We start from the raw sequence: 19,295 nt of genomic DNA, 5'->3' as shown, positions 1-19,295 counted from the left end.
ATAAACAAATAAAAAATAAAGCCGGCACAGTGGTGCATGTCTGTAATCCCAGCAGCTCAGGAGGCTGAGGCAGAAGGATCACAAGTTCAAAGCCAGCTTCAGCAAAAGTGAGGCACTAAGCAACCCAGTGAGACCCTGTCTCTAAATAAAACGCAAAATAGGACTGGGGTTGTGCCTCAGTGTTCGAGTGCCCCTGTTCCCCCCACCCCTAAGGCATTCTGTCCATCTATACAACTACAAAAAATTTTTTAATTCCCATATTGATTTTTTAAAAATATTTATTTTTTAGTTTTAGGTGGACACAATATCTTTATTTTTTATTTTTATGTGGTGCTGAGAATTGAACCCAGTGCCTCATGTATGCTAGGCGAGTGTGCTACCACTTGAGCCACATCCCCAGCCCTAATTCCCATATTGATTTTCATATTGTATTTCTTACCTCTTTTATTCTATAAATGTCCCTTCTCCTTTTTATTCCAATGATTTATTGAGAAACTTGTTAGAATTACTCCCATCTAGTATTTTTTAACTTGTTTCTCTCTTTACCGTATTTCTTATAAATGATAGGTATATAACTAAAGGCTTAATCAGTGTTATATTCTTTGAGCTTTGATAAGAGTTAGAGTCTTTGGAATTTTTGTTTGTTGAAAAAAGTATGTGTGATGATGTGCACTTTATCTTAAATTATATCATGAAGCACATAATATCTAGTTCTCACTCTTTTTTTAAAAAATATTTATTTATTTAGTTTTCTGCAGACACAACATCTTTGTTTGTATGTGGTGCTGAGGATCGAACCTGGGCCGCATGCACGCCAGGCAAGCGCACTACGGCTTGAGCCACATCCCCAGCCCTAGTTCTCACTCTTAAGGATGCTACAGTTAATCAGTGGGTTTAGTGTATAACAGTTATACTTTATAATGTTTATTTTCCTTAATCTGCATAAGGAAGTACCACTAAGAAAATACCAGATTTTAAAAATTAAATTTAGGAAGGAAGAAGAGGTATAGGAAATATAATTCAAGGCTTGTTTCCTTACATGTAAAATATATGTTTATAATAGATTCAATTCCTATTACCCATTATAGACTAGTGGAACAAATCTTTAGGGTTAGAGTAAGTACCTCTTCTTTCCCTTTCCACAATGATAGCAGCTCTGAGAACTTAGCCTTTTTCACCATCTCTTTTTAAACCTTAATTTTTGGTTCCAGGTTAGTAAATTTTAAATTAGTAAATTTTAAGTTTATAAGTTGCTTAAAGTATAACATGGATCGAGAAATACAGTATCAGAAGAACTCGAAGTCCATTCCAACTGAATTTTATTATAAATTTCAAGTAATGATAATTAACTTTTTAAACAGGGTTCAACTACACCAGTAACTGTTTTCAAAGGTTCAAAGAAACCTTACTTAAAAGAATGCATTTTGATTATTAACCATGATACTGGAGAATGTCGACTAGAGAAACTCAGCAGCAACATCACTGTAAAAAAAACAAGGTAGGTGGTTCAATTAAATAAATCATCTTATCAACATAGGAATTTCTAAGGAAATGTTCGATTAAGTCAAAGTATTATATAAGGTTTTTTTGAGGTATTGAGAAATCTTTTAATATTTTTCTAATTTTTAAGTGGGTGGAGATCCTTGGTCAATTCTCACATTGGCCTGTAGATATATATATATAAGCTTGTTTTGCTTCTAAATGTTTTCTGTATGGGTGAGCATGCCTTTCATTCTTTTGTAGATGCTTTCATAGGATGGACTGGAAGCAGTCATTTCACATTAACAAAATAATTTTATTTCCATTAGTAAAAACTTATGAGCACCTAGAATATGTAATACACTAGAAAAAGGAAAGTTTGCTATATAAACACTAACCTCAGAACTTCAGCATTCAAATCAGATTAACAGACCATTTAATTTTTAAAATGAACAGGAAAATATAGCTATCTGAAATTTTGGAAATAAGTAGTGCATTATTTACCATGTAATTTAGGGATACCTGCTCTAAAAGCTGTACAAAGAGTATAGATTAAAAAGGTAAAGGAAAGTAAAGGAAGGTAAAGGTTATAGTTGATTAGAGCATTCATGGAAGCCTTATTGATAATGTACCCTGAAAGGAGGTTAAGATCATAAGAATTACCTTGAGTGCTTGTTTAAAAAAAAAAAAAGGAATTTTTAGTGAGCTGGGGCTGTAGCTCAGTGGTAGAGTGCTTGCCTAGCATGTGTGAGGCACTGGGTTTGATCCTCCGCACCACTAGAAAAAGAAATAAATAAAATAAAGGTATTGTGTTCATCTACAACTAAAAATATTTTTTTTAAAATAGAGGAGTTTTCAACATTGTAAAGGCTATCTGCGCTAAGCCTCAGGCCAACATCATTCTAAATGGAGAAAAACTGAAGGCATTCCCTCTAAAATCTGGAACAAGACAGGGATGCCTCTCTCATCTCTTCTATTTAACAAAGTTTTTGAAACACTGGCCAGAGCAATTAGACAAAAGAAATTAAAGGGATACATATAGGAAAAGAAGAACTTAAATTAGCACTATTTGCTGATGATATTATTCTATACCTAGAAGACCCAAAAAACTCTACCAGGAAACTTCTAGAACTAGTAAATGAATTCAGCAAAGTAGCAGGATATAAAATCAATGCCTATAAATCAAAGGCATTCCTGTATATCAGTGACAAATCCTCTGAAGTGGAAATGAGGAAAACTACCCCATTCACAATATCCTCAAAAAAAAAAAACAAACTTGGGAATCAACTTAACAAAAGAAGTGAAAGATCTATACAATGAAAACTACAGAACCCTAAAGAGAGAAATAGAAGAAGAACTTAGAAGATGGAAAGATCTACTTTGCTCATGGATAGGCAGAATTAATATTATTAAAATTACCATACTACCAAAAGCACTATACCGATTCAATGAAATTCCAATCAAAATCCCAGTGGCATTCCTCATAGAAATAGAAAAAGCAATTATGAAATTCATCTGGAAAATAAGAGACCCAGAATAGCTAAAGCAATTCTAAGCAGGAAGAGTGAAACAGGTGGTATTGCTATACCAGGCCTTAAACTATACTACAGAGCAATAGTAACAAAAACAGCATGGTACTGGCACCAAAACAGGCTGGTAGACCAATGGTACAGAATAGAGGACACAGAGACTAACCCACAAATATACAACTATCTTACATAAGCAAGCACTGGAGAAAGGATAGCATCTTTAATAAATGGTGCTGGGAAAACTGGAAATCCATATGCAACAAAATGAAGTTGACTCTCTACCTCTCACCGTGCACAAAAGTTAACTCAAAATGGATCAAGGATCTAGGAATTAAACCAGAAACTCTGCGTCTAATAGAAGAAAAAGTAGGCCCTAATCTTCATCATATGGGGCAAGGCCCCAACTTCCTTAATAAGATGCCTATAGCACAAGAATTAAAACCAAGAAGCAACAAATGGGAGGGATTCAAACTAAAAAGTTTTTTCTCAGCAAAAGAAATAATCTGTAAGGTGAACAGGGAGCCTAAATCCTGGGAACAAATTTTTACCCCTCACACATGAGATAGAACTCTAATCTCTAGGGTATATAAGGAGCTCAACAAGTTAAGCACCAAAAAAAACCCCAAATAATCCCAACAGTAAATGAGCCAAAGACCTGAACAGACACTTCTCAGAAGAGGATATACAATCAATCAACAAATATACGAAAAAATGCTCATCATCTCTAGCAATCAGAGGAATGCAAATCAAAACTACTCTAAGATACCATCTCACTCCAGAAAGAATGGCAGCCATTATGAAGACAAACAACAAATGTTGGCGAGGATGTAGGGAAAAAGGTCCACTGCTGGTGGGACTGCAAATTAGTGCACCCAATTTGGAAAACAGTATGGAGATTTCTTGGAAAGCTGGGAATGAAACCACCATTTGACCCTCTTCTCAGACTATACCCAAAGGACCTAAAAACAGCATACTATCTGGACACAGCGATATCAGTGTTTATAGCAGCACAGTTCACAATAGCTAACCTGTGGAGCCAACCTAGATGTCCTTCAGTAGATGAATGGATAAAAAAAAAAAAGTGGCGTTTATACACAATGGAATATTATTCAGCACTAAAAAAGAATAAAATCATGGCATTTGCAGGGAAATGGATGAGACATTAGAGCAGATTATGCTAAGTTTGCCAAACCCCAAAAACCAAATGCCAAATGTTTTCACTGATATAAGGGGGGTGACTCAAAGTGAGGTAGGGAGGGAGAGCATGGGAGTAAAATTGCCTCTAGATAGGGAATAGAGGTGGAAGGGAAAAGGAGGGAGAAAGGGAATAGCTAGGATGGTGGAAGGAGAGGGTCATCATTATACAAAATACATGTATGAAGATGTGAATTTGGTGTCAACATACCTTATATACAGAGATATGATAAATGGTGGTATAAAGATGAATTAAGAATTGTATGTAAAAAAAATAAGAGAGCTCATGTATAATGACATAATTTGGTGTGAACATACTTTATATATAGAGTTACAAAAAACTGTGCTATGAATGGATAATTATGAATGTAGCTATTGTCATTTATGTAAGAAATAAATAAAAAAAAGAAAAAAAAGAGGAGTTCTAATCCAACCTTAGCTCAAAGCAGGAGTCTAGAGCTTAGCCTGGTGGCACACATCTATAATCCCAGTGTCTCAAGAGGCTGAGGCAGGAGAATAACAAGTTCAAGGCTAGCCTCAGCAATTTAGTGAGACCCTTGAACAATTTAGCAAGACCTTGTCTCAAAATATTTTAAAACTATTGTGAATTGTGCTGCTATAAACATTGGATGTGGACCAGTGATGATGTTTAGAGGTAAAGCACCACTGAGCTCAACCACACACGCACACACACACACACACACACACACACACACACACACACAAAATAAATAAAAGAAAGAAAAGAAAAGAAAAAAGAGACTGGGTAGTTTTATTTATTAATATCTATTCACCTTCACCTATCCCTTCCAGCCTCTTTGATTCTTACTAGTAGGAAAGTTGGGAAAATATTAATTTATATTAATCAGAAAGAATATAAGATATAAGCAAGATTTGAAGGCAGGATACTTTTTACTTTTTCAGGGCCAATGAATCAGACTTCCTGGAACAGAGCAGAATTTTTTCTTTGTATCTATATATAAGTATTGGAAAATAAGGTAGGGGTGATGTCAATAGTGAGTTAGAGGTAAAGTGGTAAAAATAAGGTTGAGGTTAATTCCTTTACTATTAACTAAGAAATTAAGATTTTTTATGTCAGTTGTTACATATTAAAATCTTTGTAATCAGTATCTGTCATATCTTAAGTTCTGTTTTGAAATGTTAATCCCATCAGGAGACTGAGTAAAATGAAATAATATGGGAAACAAAAATGTATAAACCAGGATTTTTGAGAGCAGGAATGAAGAAGAAAGTGAAGTGCTAAATACTTTGTAAAGGAAAAACTGACAAGATTTGATAACTGGGAATGTGAGAGGCAGAGGTCAAGCATAATTTTATTATGTACTCTTTTCTTAAAGAAAGAAAAGGAAAAAGGAAAGCATATGAATCTCCTTTACTAATATCTTTAAGTTACGAATGGAAAATGTAGAAATGAATATAGTTTTGTTGTTGTTGTTATTGTTGTTTTGTTCCAGGGATTGATCTCAGGGACACTTGACTACTGAGCCACATCTCCTGTTTTGTATTTTATTTAGAGATAGGGTCTCACTGAGTTGCTTAGCCTCTCAGCCTACTGAACCACTGGGATTACAGGCATGTGCCACCATGCTGGCATGATTTCATTTTATAACAATACTAAATTTAGAACTTAGAGAGTACTTTCAACATGTTATAAACATATTTTTCTTTTATTTTGGTCATTTGTGAATGTCCTATGTACAGAATTGATCAGTGGTTTTGCTTTTGTTCTAATAGACCTGTGTGCATGCCACGCAAATGGCAAGCACTTAATAAATACTTGAGAAATTCTGAATTAAATTAATATTTTCATTCTTGAATATTAAAGATTTCTGAGGAAAAGAAGTGGTCAAGTTTGGTAACTTCATTAAGTTGACATTATTACTATTATACCTGTTTGGGGGTTTTGCTGTGCTTAGAGATTGAACTCATAGTCTCCCACATAGTAGGCAAGCACTCCACCCACTGAGCGACATCCCCAGACACCTGTTTTGATCATTGATATTCTTAATTGCAGAGTTGAAGGAAGCAGTAAAATTCAGCATCGTATAGAACAACAGCATCAGCAAATGCAGAATTCAACAAGCATTCCCAATCTTGTAAAACATTCTCCATCTGAAGATAAGATGTCCCCAACATCTCTAATGGATGATATTGAAAGAGGTAAAATTGAAGTATAGTTTCCCTTTATATGATATAATTAAGAAATATTAAGTAAAGATTTTCATTTAAATTAACAGTGGGACTAACTATAAGCCTTTTATGAGAGCAAAGTATTTTTTGTAGTTATGCATTTTTCTGGGGCAAATATGTAGCTTATGATCTAGGATAGTATATACATTAGACTGTACATTTAAAAGAATTTGTATCTTTTTACTATTATTTAGGGCAAAAAGAATGGCTGTTTATATGTGTGTAACTATAGTTTTCTTCTTTTTTGGCAGCTGTGCTGATTCATATTCAATTCTTTACAGCATCTTCCTGTCAAGGTTCTTTATGTATAGCCAGGCTGTAGATGTCTAAGATGCCACCAGATCAACAGGGAAATGAGGAGATGTAGTAAACAGAAGCAGCAGGCAAGTTTTCTGAATTGCTGTGTACTTCTCAGTAGGAAGGCATTTGTAGGAAGATACAGTCCTTTTGGAAGTAAGAAAATTTAAACCTCCTTTTTTCCAAGCTTTAGTGAGATTGTTGATGTTACAGTAATTGTGGCAACAGTGAGACCCCAGCCACCAAAGTATATTTGCTTCTACAGTTTACCTTCATAATTTATGTGTAGTTGTCCAATTCTAATTCCCTTTTCTAAGTCCAGTACAGTATTAATTCCCTAATGGATTAGTAGCCCTAAACTAATAGATGTAAAGAAAGAATCCTTGTTGTTACAAAAGATCTTTGTTTTATTTTTATATCATGAATGCTTCCAAAATGGATTTGCATCATGATGTCATTCTAAACATGTATACAGTATAAAATTGGAATAGAAAATCAGTAGATTGAAGAGAACATTAAAACAAACTTGCTAATTATTAAGATATTAAATTTAGCTCTGAGCTTCTTGGCTATCAAGACAAAAATGAAGACACAAATAGCATATTTTACATTACATGAGACCAGTTCCAAAGAATCAGACTCTTTCTTGCTACTAAATCCTAAAAGGAATTTATTGTATGGAACTATTCTAGAAAGCATTAAACTACATAATGTCCTCAACAGTAATTTCCCAATACAAGTGGTTCCTTCATGTGGCACTTTTGTAGCAAAGACCTTATGTATTGATTGCAGCATAACTCAGGGAAAAGAGTTGTAGAGGTTGACATAGTTTTCTTGTTCTAATTTTGTGTGAGAATGAGCACCATTTACCTTGAGATATTTGTATAGCATGTTTCTTAGACTGTATCCTATTAAATATACTCTTGACCTTTCTGTGCAACTGAGTATTGCTATGATGGTTGAACTATCTTCTCAAATTTATGTCTAGTAGTTGTACTAGGATTTTGTACCCTAGTTTTTGCTTTCATGTCTCTAAGTTATATGGAATTTGAGTTTAAAAAACAAGATAGGGCCCAGGATTCCCTTCCTCCATCCAGAGACCACACAGCTAGGGGTACCAGCAAAGAGATTAATGCCACAGTGAATGGTTGCAGTTCTGGAAGTGCTCTCCTATTTCTCACTTAAGATTCCCTGCCACATCAGAGACTCTCTATGACCAAAAAGAATATTTAAGTGGAATCCCATTATGACAGACACTCAGCCTGGGAATATTGTTATTCCTTCTTTACCTCCCAAATCCATCTTTGCCCCTCATATTCCTCTCTCCTATGGAAAGACATATTGAGACTGTGTGGCACTGACAAGAGTGATTCTACCATAACCAGCACCTCACTGTGAATCACTTTCTGTTCTCTTTCCAAATCCATTTTGGAAGCACTCATGATATATAAGCAGGAGAGCCAACCACCAAAAAGGGAAAAAAAAGAAATTACCTGGTTCAGGAAACAGTCTTCATTCTGTCAGGCCAAGCTCCCTTTCCTCATTGCCTGCTAAAGTTTCTTCTTCCCTTCAAGTTCTTCAGCAGGGACCAGTGGGAACTCTAGCTGTGGGAAAATTATTAAACATCTCTAAAATATAGGCAAGGATCTGCATGCTAAACCTAAATAGGGTGACTACCTGTTAAAATAAAGAGTTTAAATAGATCTTCTCTAACATAATCACCAAAATAGAAAATTATCTCTCATAAATAAGGAAAATCAGTAATTGAATAAGAGTGTTAACAAAAATCAACACCAAAATGTATTGGATGTTACAATTATCTGATAATGATCTTAGAACATCGGTAACAAATACAGTCTAATTACACATTCTCTTGAAGCAAATGAAAAAATAGTCATGTAAAATAAATAGAAGTATTTAACAAGATTCAAATGAAAATTATAGAATTAACAATACAATCACAACAATAACAATAAAAATTTCACTAGATAGGCACAATTACTAGAGAGTGAATAAAATCAGTGAACTTAAGGATTTATAGAATTAACACAAAATTATAACAGAAATAGATTGAAACAAAATGATCAGAGCCCCAAGGATGAAAGAATGATAAAATGGTACTGGAGTCTCAGAGGAGACAGACAGTAGGACTAGAAAAGTTTTCAAAGAAATAATGCCTGTAAACTGCTCATGAAAAACATAATCCAAAGATGCAGGAAGCTGAACAAACCCTAAATAGAATAAACTAAAGAAATACATGCAAGAAACATCATAATTAAACCTATGGAAAATAAAGACAAAGGGAAAAGTTCTGAATGCAAGAGTGAGATAACACATTATCTGTAAAAGAACACCATACAAATATCATATTTCCCAACAAATCCAGATGATCAAAAATCCAGATAATCAAAAGAAAATGACATAATATTTTTCAAGTGCAAAAAGAAATGTCAACCATGAGTTTTTTCTACCAAAATGCTTCTTTATTGGTAAAGAGTAAATAGCCTTCCTCAAAAAGGAAAACTGAAAGAATTTGCTGCTAGGAGACTACTGTTAAATCAGAGAAAGTTTTTCAAGCAGAAAAGAATTGATAAAAAAAAGGAATCAGGAAGGGAAAAAGAACAATAGAAAGATAAAGTACAGTAGATTATGGTTTCCACATGATTTCTAAATTATATATGACAATTAAAATAAAAATTATAATATCTTCTGTTACTTATAACAATGATATTTAAGAGGGGAAAAAAGGGGGACCTAAAATGGACATGATGTTTTCAGATTTTACTCAAAACAGTAAAACATTGGCAGGACATGTGTGTATAATGGAAACCAAACTAATTGCTAAGAAAAAATATACAGTGACATCTTCTAAAACTCTATAAATAAATTAAGATAGAATTCTAAAATAATTAAAGTAACACATAGAAGTGGAAGACACACAGAGGAATGAAATACAGAGGAAATACAAATAATAAGTAATAAAATGACACCTTTAAGCCTTGACATATCAATAATTACTTCAAATATGAATAAGTAAACCAGTTGAAAAGAAAAAATTCAGTCTATAAAAAACATACAGCTGTGTGCTTTTTAAAGAGAAAAAATGGAATAAGTAGTTTGAAAGTAAAAGAATGAAAAAATATACCATGTAAACATTAATTTTAAGAAGTGTATGTACCTATACTAGTATCAAAGTAGACAAGAGCAAAACAAATTACTACAAATAAGTATATTAATAATAATTAAAGAATTGATCCACTAAAAAGATAAATGTGTTTTATATCCAACAAAAGAACTGCAAAATTATGAGGTAGAAACTGATAGAGTTGGGGCTGTGGCTGTAGCTCATTGGCAGAGCACTTGCTGAGCATGGTGAGGCACTGTGTTTGATCCTTAGCACCACTTAAGAGTAAACAAATAAAATAAAGGCATTCTGTCTATCAAAAACATAACTGATAGAGTTGAAAGGAGAAGTATAAAAGTTCAGTTATGCTTGAGTTATGTCTTCACTCTACTATCAGCAACTGTCAATAATAGAACTACTAGATAAGAAATCAATAAATATATGTAGAAAGTATGAACAACACAATCAACCTACAGGATCTGACTAACACACATACATATATATATACAACAGTATGCACAACAACAGAATGCACCTTTTTTTTTTTCACGTGCCCATTAAGTGTTCACCAAGATATTTCATATCCTGAGTCATAAAACAAACCTCAATACATTTATGAAAAACAAAATCATACAAACTGTGTTCCTTGACTATGATGGAATTAAACTAAAAATCAATAACAGACAATAGGAAAAATGTCTATGAACATTTGGAAATTAGCATACTTCTAAATGATTTATGAATTAAAGAAGAATAAAAGATCAGAAATATTTATAGCTAAATGTATAAATACAGCATGCCAAAATATGTGGGATACAGTATAGCGGTGCTGAGGGAGGAATTTGTGGCACCAAATGCTTACATTAGAAAAGAATAAAGGTGTTATGATAATTTGAAAACTAGAAAACTAGAATAGGAGAAGTAGTTAAACCCAAAAAAGCATAAAGAAGCAAATAATAAAAATGATAAGTGAAATCAATGAAATTAACAACCTAAAAATGATAGAAAAAAATCAGTGAGATAAGAGCAGCTCATCAAAAAATTAATACTGTTGATAAATCTCTAATAAGAGACAAAATAAAAACAAAACACAATTTACTAACCTCAGAAATACAATATGTATTTCTATAACCAGTAATGAGTTCATTACAGAATGCAATAGCTATTCAAAGGGTTATAGAGGAATATTAAAACTTTATACTCAGAAATAACAATTTAGAAGAAATAGACCAATTTCTAAAAAAGTTAAAAACTGCAAAACTCAGTCAAGATGAAGTAGACAATCTACTCCTATAAATACTTGTTAGGATTTGGATATAAGGTGACCCCCAAAAGCTTATAGGTTTTCGTGTAGCAACGTTTAGAGGTGAAATAATGAGTTTATGAGAGCTGCCACCTAACTAATCAGTGGACTAATCCATTTGATAGATTAATAATTTGAATGGATTACTAAGTGGTAACAGTAGGCAGAAGGTAAATGGCTAGAGGAAGTGGGGGCATGCTCTTGGGAATTATGTATCTTCTCCCTGGCTTTATACAACTCTTTTCTTTCTCCTTCCTGGCTGCCATGAGCTGAGCCGTTTTCCTCTACTACATCCTTCTACCATGATGTTCTTTGTCACCTCAGGCCCAGAACAGTGGATTGAGCAGACCATGAACTCAACCTCTGAAACTGTGAGCCCCAAATAAACTTTTCCCCTCTAAGTTGTTCTTAACAAGTATTATGGTCACAGAAACTTAAAGCTGACTAACACAGCATTAAAGAACTTGTATTAGCAATTAAAAAGCATCCCCAAAATAAAAATGCTCAACCTCATAAAATTAGTTTATTTATGTTTCCTCTATGTTAGCTTTCCATTATTGTAACAAATACCTCGGATAATCAACTTATAAAATCAAAAGGTTTATTTTGGCTCACAGTTTAAAAAATTTTAATCCACGATCCAGTAGGTCCATGCTTTTAGGCCTCTGATTGGGGTGTCAGATGGTAATGGCAAGGAGTGCATGGCAGAGCAAACAGTTTACTCCAGTGATTGGAAGACCTCCAACTAGGCCCTGCCTCATAAAGCTTCCCTACCTCAAAATGCTGCCATGGGTAGTCTGGGGCTGGGGCTTGGTGCCAGAGCACTTGCCTAGCATGCATGAGGCACTGGGGTTGATCCTCAGCACCACACAAAAATAAACCAATAAAATAAAGACATCTGTCCATCTACAACTACAAATATTATTTTTTTAAATGCTGCCATGGATTCTCAATAAAATTCTGGCAAATCAAATAAAAAAATATATAAAAAAGATTGTGCACCATGATCAAGTGAGATTCATCCCAGGGATGCAAGGTTGGTTTAACATATGGAAATCAGTAAGTGTAATTCATCACCATCAATAGACTTAAAGATAAGAATTATATGATCATCTCAATAGATGCAGAAAAAGCATTTGACAAAATACAGCACACCTTTATGTTCAAAACACTAGAAACACTTGGTATAACAGGAACATATCTCAACATCATAAAGGCTATCTATGCTAAGCCTCAGGCCAACATCATTCTAAATAGAGAAAAACTGAAGGCATTCCCTCTAAAAACTGGAATAAGACAGGGATGCCCTCTTTCACCACTTATATTTAACAAAGTTCTTGAAACACTGGCCAGAGCAATTAGACAGACGAAACTAATTAAAGGGATACATATAGGAAAAGAAGAACTCAAATTGGCATTATTTGCTGATTATATGATTCTATACCTGTAAGACTCTAAAAGTTCCACCAGAAAACTCCTAGAACTAGTAAATGAATTCAGCAAAGTAGCAGGATATAAAATCAACACCTATAAATCAAAGGCATTCCTGTATATCAGTGTCAAATCCTCTGAAGAGGAAATGAGGAAAACTACCCCATTCACAATATCCTCAAAAAAAAAAAAATACTTGGGAATCAACTTAACAAAAGAAGTGAAAGATCTATTCAATGAAAATTACAGAACCCTAAAGAGAGAAATAGAAGAAGATCTTAGAAGATGGAAAGATCTACTTTGCTCATGGATAGGTAGAATTAATATTATTAAAATTACCATACTACCAAAAGCACTATACCGATTCAATGAAATTCCAATCAAAATCCCAGTGGCATTCCTCATAGAAATAGAAAAAGCAATTATGAAATTCATCTGGAAAATAAGAGACCCAGAATAGCTAAAGCAATTCTAAGCAGGAAGAGTGAAACAGGTGGTATTGCTATACCAGGCCTTAAACTATACTACAGAGCAATAGTAACAAAAACAGCATGTATTGGCACCAAAACAGGCTGGTAGACCAATGGTACAGAATAGAGGACACAGAGACTAACCCACAAAACTACAATTATCTTATATTATACAAAGGTGCCAAGAACATGTATTGGAGAAAAGATTGCCTCTTCAACAATGGTAGACATTTGTTGGGAAAACTGGAAATCTATATGCAACAAAATGAAATTAAACCTCTATCTCTCACCAAGCACAAAACTCAACTCAAAATGGATCAAGGACTTAGGAATACAACCAGAGATCCTGTGTCTAATAGAAGAAAAAGTAGGCACTAATCTCCATCATGTGGAATTAGGCCCCAGCTTCCTTAATAAGACTTCTTTGGCACAAGAATGAAAATCAAGAATCAATAAATCGGATGGACTCAAACTAAGCTTCTTCTCAGCCAAAGAAACAATCTGTGAGGTGAATAGAGAGCCTACATCTTGGGAGCAAATTTTTATCCCTCACACATCAGATGGAGCACTAATCACTAGGATATATATAGAACTCAAAAAGCTAAACACCAAAAAAAAAAAAAACAAAAAAAAAACAATCAATATATGGGCCAAGGACCTGAAGAGACACTTATCAGAGATGATGTACCATCAGTCAACAAATACATGAAAAAATGTTCATCATCACTAGCAATTAGAGAAATGCAAATTAAAACCACTCTGATTTTATCTGACTCTAGTCAGAATGGCAAGTATAATGAACACAACAATAATTAGGGGAAAAGGTACACTCATACACTGCTTGTAGGACTGCAAATTGGTGCTGCCAATATGGAAAGCAGTATGGAGATTTCTTGGAAAACTTGGAATGGAACCACTATTTGACTCAGCTATCCCTCTCCTCGGTCTACCCAAAGGACTTAAAAACAGCATACTACAGGGACACAGCCACATCAATGTTTATAGCAGCACAATTCACAATAGCTAAACTGTGGAACCAACCTAGATGCACTTCAATAGACGAATGTATTAAAAAAATGTAGCATATATACACAATGGATATTACTCAGCAATAAAAGAGAATAAAATGGCATTTGCAGGTAAATGGAGAGTTAGAGAAAATAATGCTAAGTGAAGTTAGCTAATCCCAAAAATCCAAATGCCAAATATTTTCTTTGATATAAGGAGGCTGATTTGTAGTGGGATAGGGAGCTGGAGCATGGGAGGAATAGACGAACTCTAGGTAGGGCAGAGAGATTGAAGGGAAAGGAGGAGCATAGAGTAATTAATGATGGTGGAATGTGATGATCATTACTACCCAAAGTACATTTATGAAGACATGAATTGGTGTGAATATACTTTGTATATAACCAGAGATATGAAAATTTGTGCTCTATATATGTAATAAGAATTGTAATGTATTCTGCTGTCATAAATAAATAAATAAATAAATTTACATAAAATAATGCTGCCTTGGGTGCAGAACCAGGCCCTTAATCATATGACCAAAATTTCTGACAAGAACAACTTTGAAGACAAAAAGGTTGAGGCTGATAGATTCAGAAGTTCAGTCCATGATCGGCCAACTCCATGACTTTGGGCCTGAGATGAAACAGAACTTCATGGTGGATGGATGAAGTAGAGGAGAGTCACTCAGCTCTCCTCACTTTCTTCCCAAGAGAAGTCAATGCATATATTCACAAAAAGAATTATAGAAAAATTTTCATAACAGCTTCATTCATAATGCTAAAAACTGGAAAAAACATATCCATTTATAGAAAAGAATAACTTATGGTATATTTATAAAGGAATATTATAACAATAGAGAAGAATGAGGAAATTCATTGGCATGTATCACGTTGCATTATAAATAAGAGAATAAGAAAAAATGGAAGATAATTTCTGCCAAAATAGGTATTAATTTTTATAGTCTTAATTTTCACATTATTTATTATATATTATTTTAGTTACCTGAATATTTAAATACAGTGGTATAAATAAATGTAGAATTTAGATATAGTCATTGTATATGTCTTTTAATTCTCATAATCGCCTGAAGTAGGGCAATCATAGAAGTAGTTTTTTTTTAATGTATCCTTTATTTATTTATTTAATTATTTGTATTTATTTATTTATTTTTGGTCGGGGGTTGAACTTAATCATTAAGCCACATCTCCAGCCTTTTTTAATATTTTCTTTAGGAACAAGTCTCACTGAGTTGCTTGGGGTCTTGCTAAGTTGATGAGGCTAGCTTTGAACTTGTCCTCTTGCTTCAGGCTCCCAAACCTCTGGGATTACAGGTGTGTGCCCTGTGCCCAGCTACGTAGAATGCTTTAGATGATGTATGTTTGGCTTTATTGATTCATCATCAATGGTTTCTCAGAAACCAGTACATTCTGCTCTTATTATATTCAGTATTATTTGTTTAACCTATTTATTTATTCCTTTTTTATTTTCAGAACTGAAAGCAGAAGCTAGTCTAATGGACCAGATGAGCAGTTGTGAGAGTTCATCAGATTCTGAAAGTTCTTCATCTTCAAGTAGTGAGGATAGTTCTAATGACTCAGATGATGAAAGAGGCAAAACCTCTCCTTCTGATCCAGGGAAATATATCTCAGGACATCCTACCATGTCTGCCATACCACAGTACAGAACTTCTGATGTAGATACTAGTCATAATAGATTTCATGACAACAGTGGCCTTCTAATGAATACTTTACGTAAGTATATGTAAACATGAGCAATTAGAAAAGTAGGAATTCACGGTGGAGCCATATGGATTGTGATCTAAGTTTTAGGTAAAGAGGAAGACTTCTATTTTATGTATTCAACACTGTTAACCATGACTTTATTGAATTATTGAATTATTCATTTTCTTTTGACTCTGTAATATAATGCTTTCTTGATTTTTATTTATTTATTTATTTTATTGGTTGTTCAAAACCTTACAAAGCTCTTGACATATCATATTTCATACATTAGCTTCAAGTGAGTTATGAACTCCCATTTTTACCCCAAATACAGATTGCAGAATCACATCGGTTACACATCCACATTTTTACGTAATGCCATACTAGTAACTGTTGTATTCTGCTACCTTTCCTATCCTCTACTATCCCCCCTCCCCTCCCCTCCCATCTTCTCTTGATACCCCATCTACTGTAATTCATTTCTCTCCTTGTTTATTTTCCCATTCCCCTCACAACTTCTTATATGTAATTTTGTATAACAATAAGGGTCTCCCTCCATTTCCATGCAATTCCCCTTTTCTCTCCCTTTCCCTCCCACCTCATGTCTCTGTTTAATGTTAATCTTTTCTTCCTGCTCTTCCTCCCTGCTCTATTCTTAGTTACTCTCATTATATCAAAGAAGACATTTGGTATTTGTTTTTTAGGGATTGGCTAGCTTCACTAAGCATAATCTGCTCTAGTGTCATCCATTTCCCTGCGAATCCCATGATTTTGTCATTTTTTAGTGCTGTGTAATACTCCATGATGTATAGATGCCACATTTTTTTAATCCACTCATCCATTGAAGGGCATCTGGGTTGGTTCCACAGTCTAGCTATTGTGAATTGTGCTGCTATGAACATCGATGTGGCAGTATCCCTATAGTATGCTCTTTTAAGATCTTCTTTTCTTTCTCCTTTGTAGGTTTATAAACTTCTATTCAGTCATTTTAGTTGGAGTTCCTCAAGGCTTACTCCAGAGTCATTTTTTCTTTTTATTCCGTCCTCTTTCCCTAGATAATCTCTTTCTTGTTTCTGTTTTAGTCAATACCTACATGCAGGTAACTTGCAAATTTTCATCTCTAACCCAGACCTCTGAGGTTTAGACACATGTTCTAGCATTTCCTAGTGAAAGGCAATCCAAACTCAATTTGTCCCAACCCACTTCATATCCTTGGCTCACCTTGTTTCCTCTTAGTGAAAGGGAGCATTTATCTAATTATGCAGAACAGAAGCCTGATTACATTCAAGGGTTGAGTTTCTGTGTCTCTTTACAGTGTAGCTAATCCTTCACCAAGTCCTTTTTTACTTGCCTCACAAATATTTTTCAAATTTATCTACTTCTCTTCCATCTCTGCCACTACCATTCTAGTTCAACTTTCATTTTTTTTCTTGCTTTAACTACTATAATTATTTCTTAACTGATTCATCCCTTATCTATGCAAAGCCATTTTTGATCCATTATATACATTATAGCTATATTGATCTTTTCACAACTTAAATACAATTTAAACTGCTTTAAACTTTTCAATAACATGATTTCTTTGAAAATAGAGACAGAATATTTTAACATAATGGTTTTATGTCTTTCTTTTCTGCCTTCTTTTTATTACTGTACTCAAATACTTTTACTCCTCTCAGTGCCCTTATAAATGCTATTCATACAACCAGTAACCTTTCTTCCTTTCATGTGGTTTAAATGTTCTTCTTTAGATTACAGTTCAATGTTTACTTTCTCAAAAAAAGTCTTCCTTCCTCTTCTGATAGTCTGATAATATTTTGTATAGCTCCATAAGATATCAGATACATCTTTTTAAAAAATATTTTTTTAGTTGTTGATAGACCTTTATTTTATTTATTTATATGTGGTGCTGAGAATTCAACCCAGTGCCTCACACATGCCAGGCAAGTGCCCTATCACTCAGCCACAGCCCAGATATTTTTTTATAACAGTTGTAACAATTGTAAATTAACATTTATTTGTGTGATTTACTGTCTTTCTCTGGAGTAGAATCTCCATAATGACAGGGATCTTGTTTTGTTTTGCTCATCATAGAATACTAGCACCTAGCATAGTATCTGATACATAGTATATGCTCAGTAAATACTTTTTAATCAAGGCATGCATGTTGGTATTCCCTGGGGAAAGGAACTTTCTATTTATTTAAAACTGAACTGACTGCTAATTCTGATGAAAAAAAGGTAAGCATCTTGAAAAAATTACTAGCCCAATAACTGAACTAACGAAGGGAGGAACCAAGACTGAGTGGTAGAGAGAGTAAACTTTGAGTTAATTGGGGACCAGAAAAGATATTTTGAACCTCCAGTTACTCAGTATTATTCCTGACTTGTGAGTTAAAATTGGACCATTCAATTTAAATGGCTAAGGGAGCACTGAGAAAACTCAGGTTGGTTGGACTGAATGAGAAGCTGAGTAGACATTAGGAAATTTTTCTGAGAAATTACTGGATCCTAGAGGACCTGAGTGCTCAATCAGAATATATGTATTATATTCCTATTTATCACTAATTATTTAATCAATAATAATTCATTTAACTTTTCTGAAGCTTCAGTTTCCTCCTCGGAAATGAAGGTCACATTGTCTTATAGAATTTGGAATTCAGGAGAGTTTATCTCTTAGAAATTTTTTTTAAAACTGTAGGATAGTTTTCTGGTACTGCATGGCACAGTGAATTTATATTTTAAAAATTGTCTTTGTGCCAAATACTGTAACAATATATAAAATATTAAAAGATAAAAGCCAGGCATGACCAGGATCAAACATAAAATAAACATGTCCATAGACAGGAACTAGAATACAAACATAAAACTGCAGGCTTGGTCAGGCTGAAGCCCTACTCATTGGCTCCTGAGTTCAAAAAGAGTTGGTAGTGGTAAGGAGCTTCAGGGAAGGATTAAAAGTGCTTGATATGATTTAGGTAACCTGAGTCTTGCTTATATTTGAAGTTACAGTATTTTGGAGAGGATGAGAGGATGCAAGGTATTGGTACAGGTGGGGATACTCTTTGGTTAGTAAACGAGCAAACATAATTCTAAAACATAAGAAAAAATCTAATGCTTAGAAAGCTAACAAAATTAACAATTGGAACATGAATTCTTTGCAAATGAAAATTTGTTGTAGAACAGTTTAAGACAAAGACATTTAAAGAAGTATGCTAAAAATGTTCAAAAGATGCACAAAGATATAACTTTAAAAGCCATATTATTCAACAAAGTCAAGCAGAAATGAATCAAAATCCAATAGATTGTTAAAAAGATTCAAAGACTGGGGATATAGCTCAGTAGTAGAACATTTATCACCAGCACCACAAAAAAGTAAAAACAGAAAGGTTGGTCATTGAAATTTTTTAAAAAATCAATAAATGGGAAAAACTGTAGACTAGACATAGTTGAAGAATGAATTATTGAAATAGAAGATAAGATTAAGGAACTATTCCAGAACACGATACAAGATAGAAATGAGAAGTGA

At 33.9% G+C, this 19,295-nt stretch overlaps 1 protein-coding gene across 6 annotated transcripts in view; it reads left to right on the top strand.

Annotated features, from left to right (window-relative positions):
• Window positions 1–19,295, top strand: part of Eaf2 (ELL associated factor 2) — a 49,679-nt gene that overhangs the window by 23,063 nt on the left and 7,321 nt on the right. For 2 of the 6 annotated variants that reach the window (XM_005327653.4, XM_078044139.1), the window contains 3 exons: window positions 1,362–1,498; window positions 6,238–6,383; window positions 15,537–15,797. In XM_005327653.4, the coding sequence (XP_005327710.1) occupies window positions 1,362–1,498; window positions 6,238–6,383; window positions 15,537–15,797 (544 nt within the window). Of the gene's footprint in view, window positions 1–1,361; window positions 1,499–6,237; window positions 6,384–6,664; window positions 6,867–15,536; window positions 15,798–19,295 lie in introns of those variants that run through there. The other 4 variants (XR_013436854.1, XR_013436852.1, XR_013436853.1 and 1 more) reach the window with 4 other exon arrangements.

Source organism: Ictidomys tridecemlineatus, chromosome 3 (assembly GCF_052094955.1).
Source record: "Ictidomys tridecemlineatus isolate mIctTri1 chromosome 3, mIctTri1.hap1, whole genome shotgun sequence".
Classification (NCBI taxonomy): Eukaryota; Metazoa; Chordata; class Mammalia; order Rodentia; family Sciuridae; genus Ictidomys; species Ictidomys tridecemlineatus.
The sequence above is the reverse complement of the archived record's forward strand: the minus strand, read 5'-3'. Positions and strand labels throughout refer to the sequence as shown.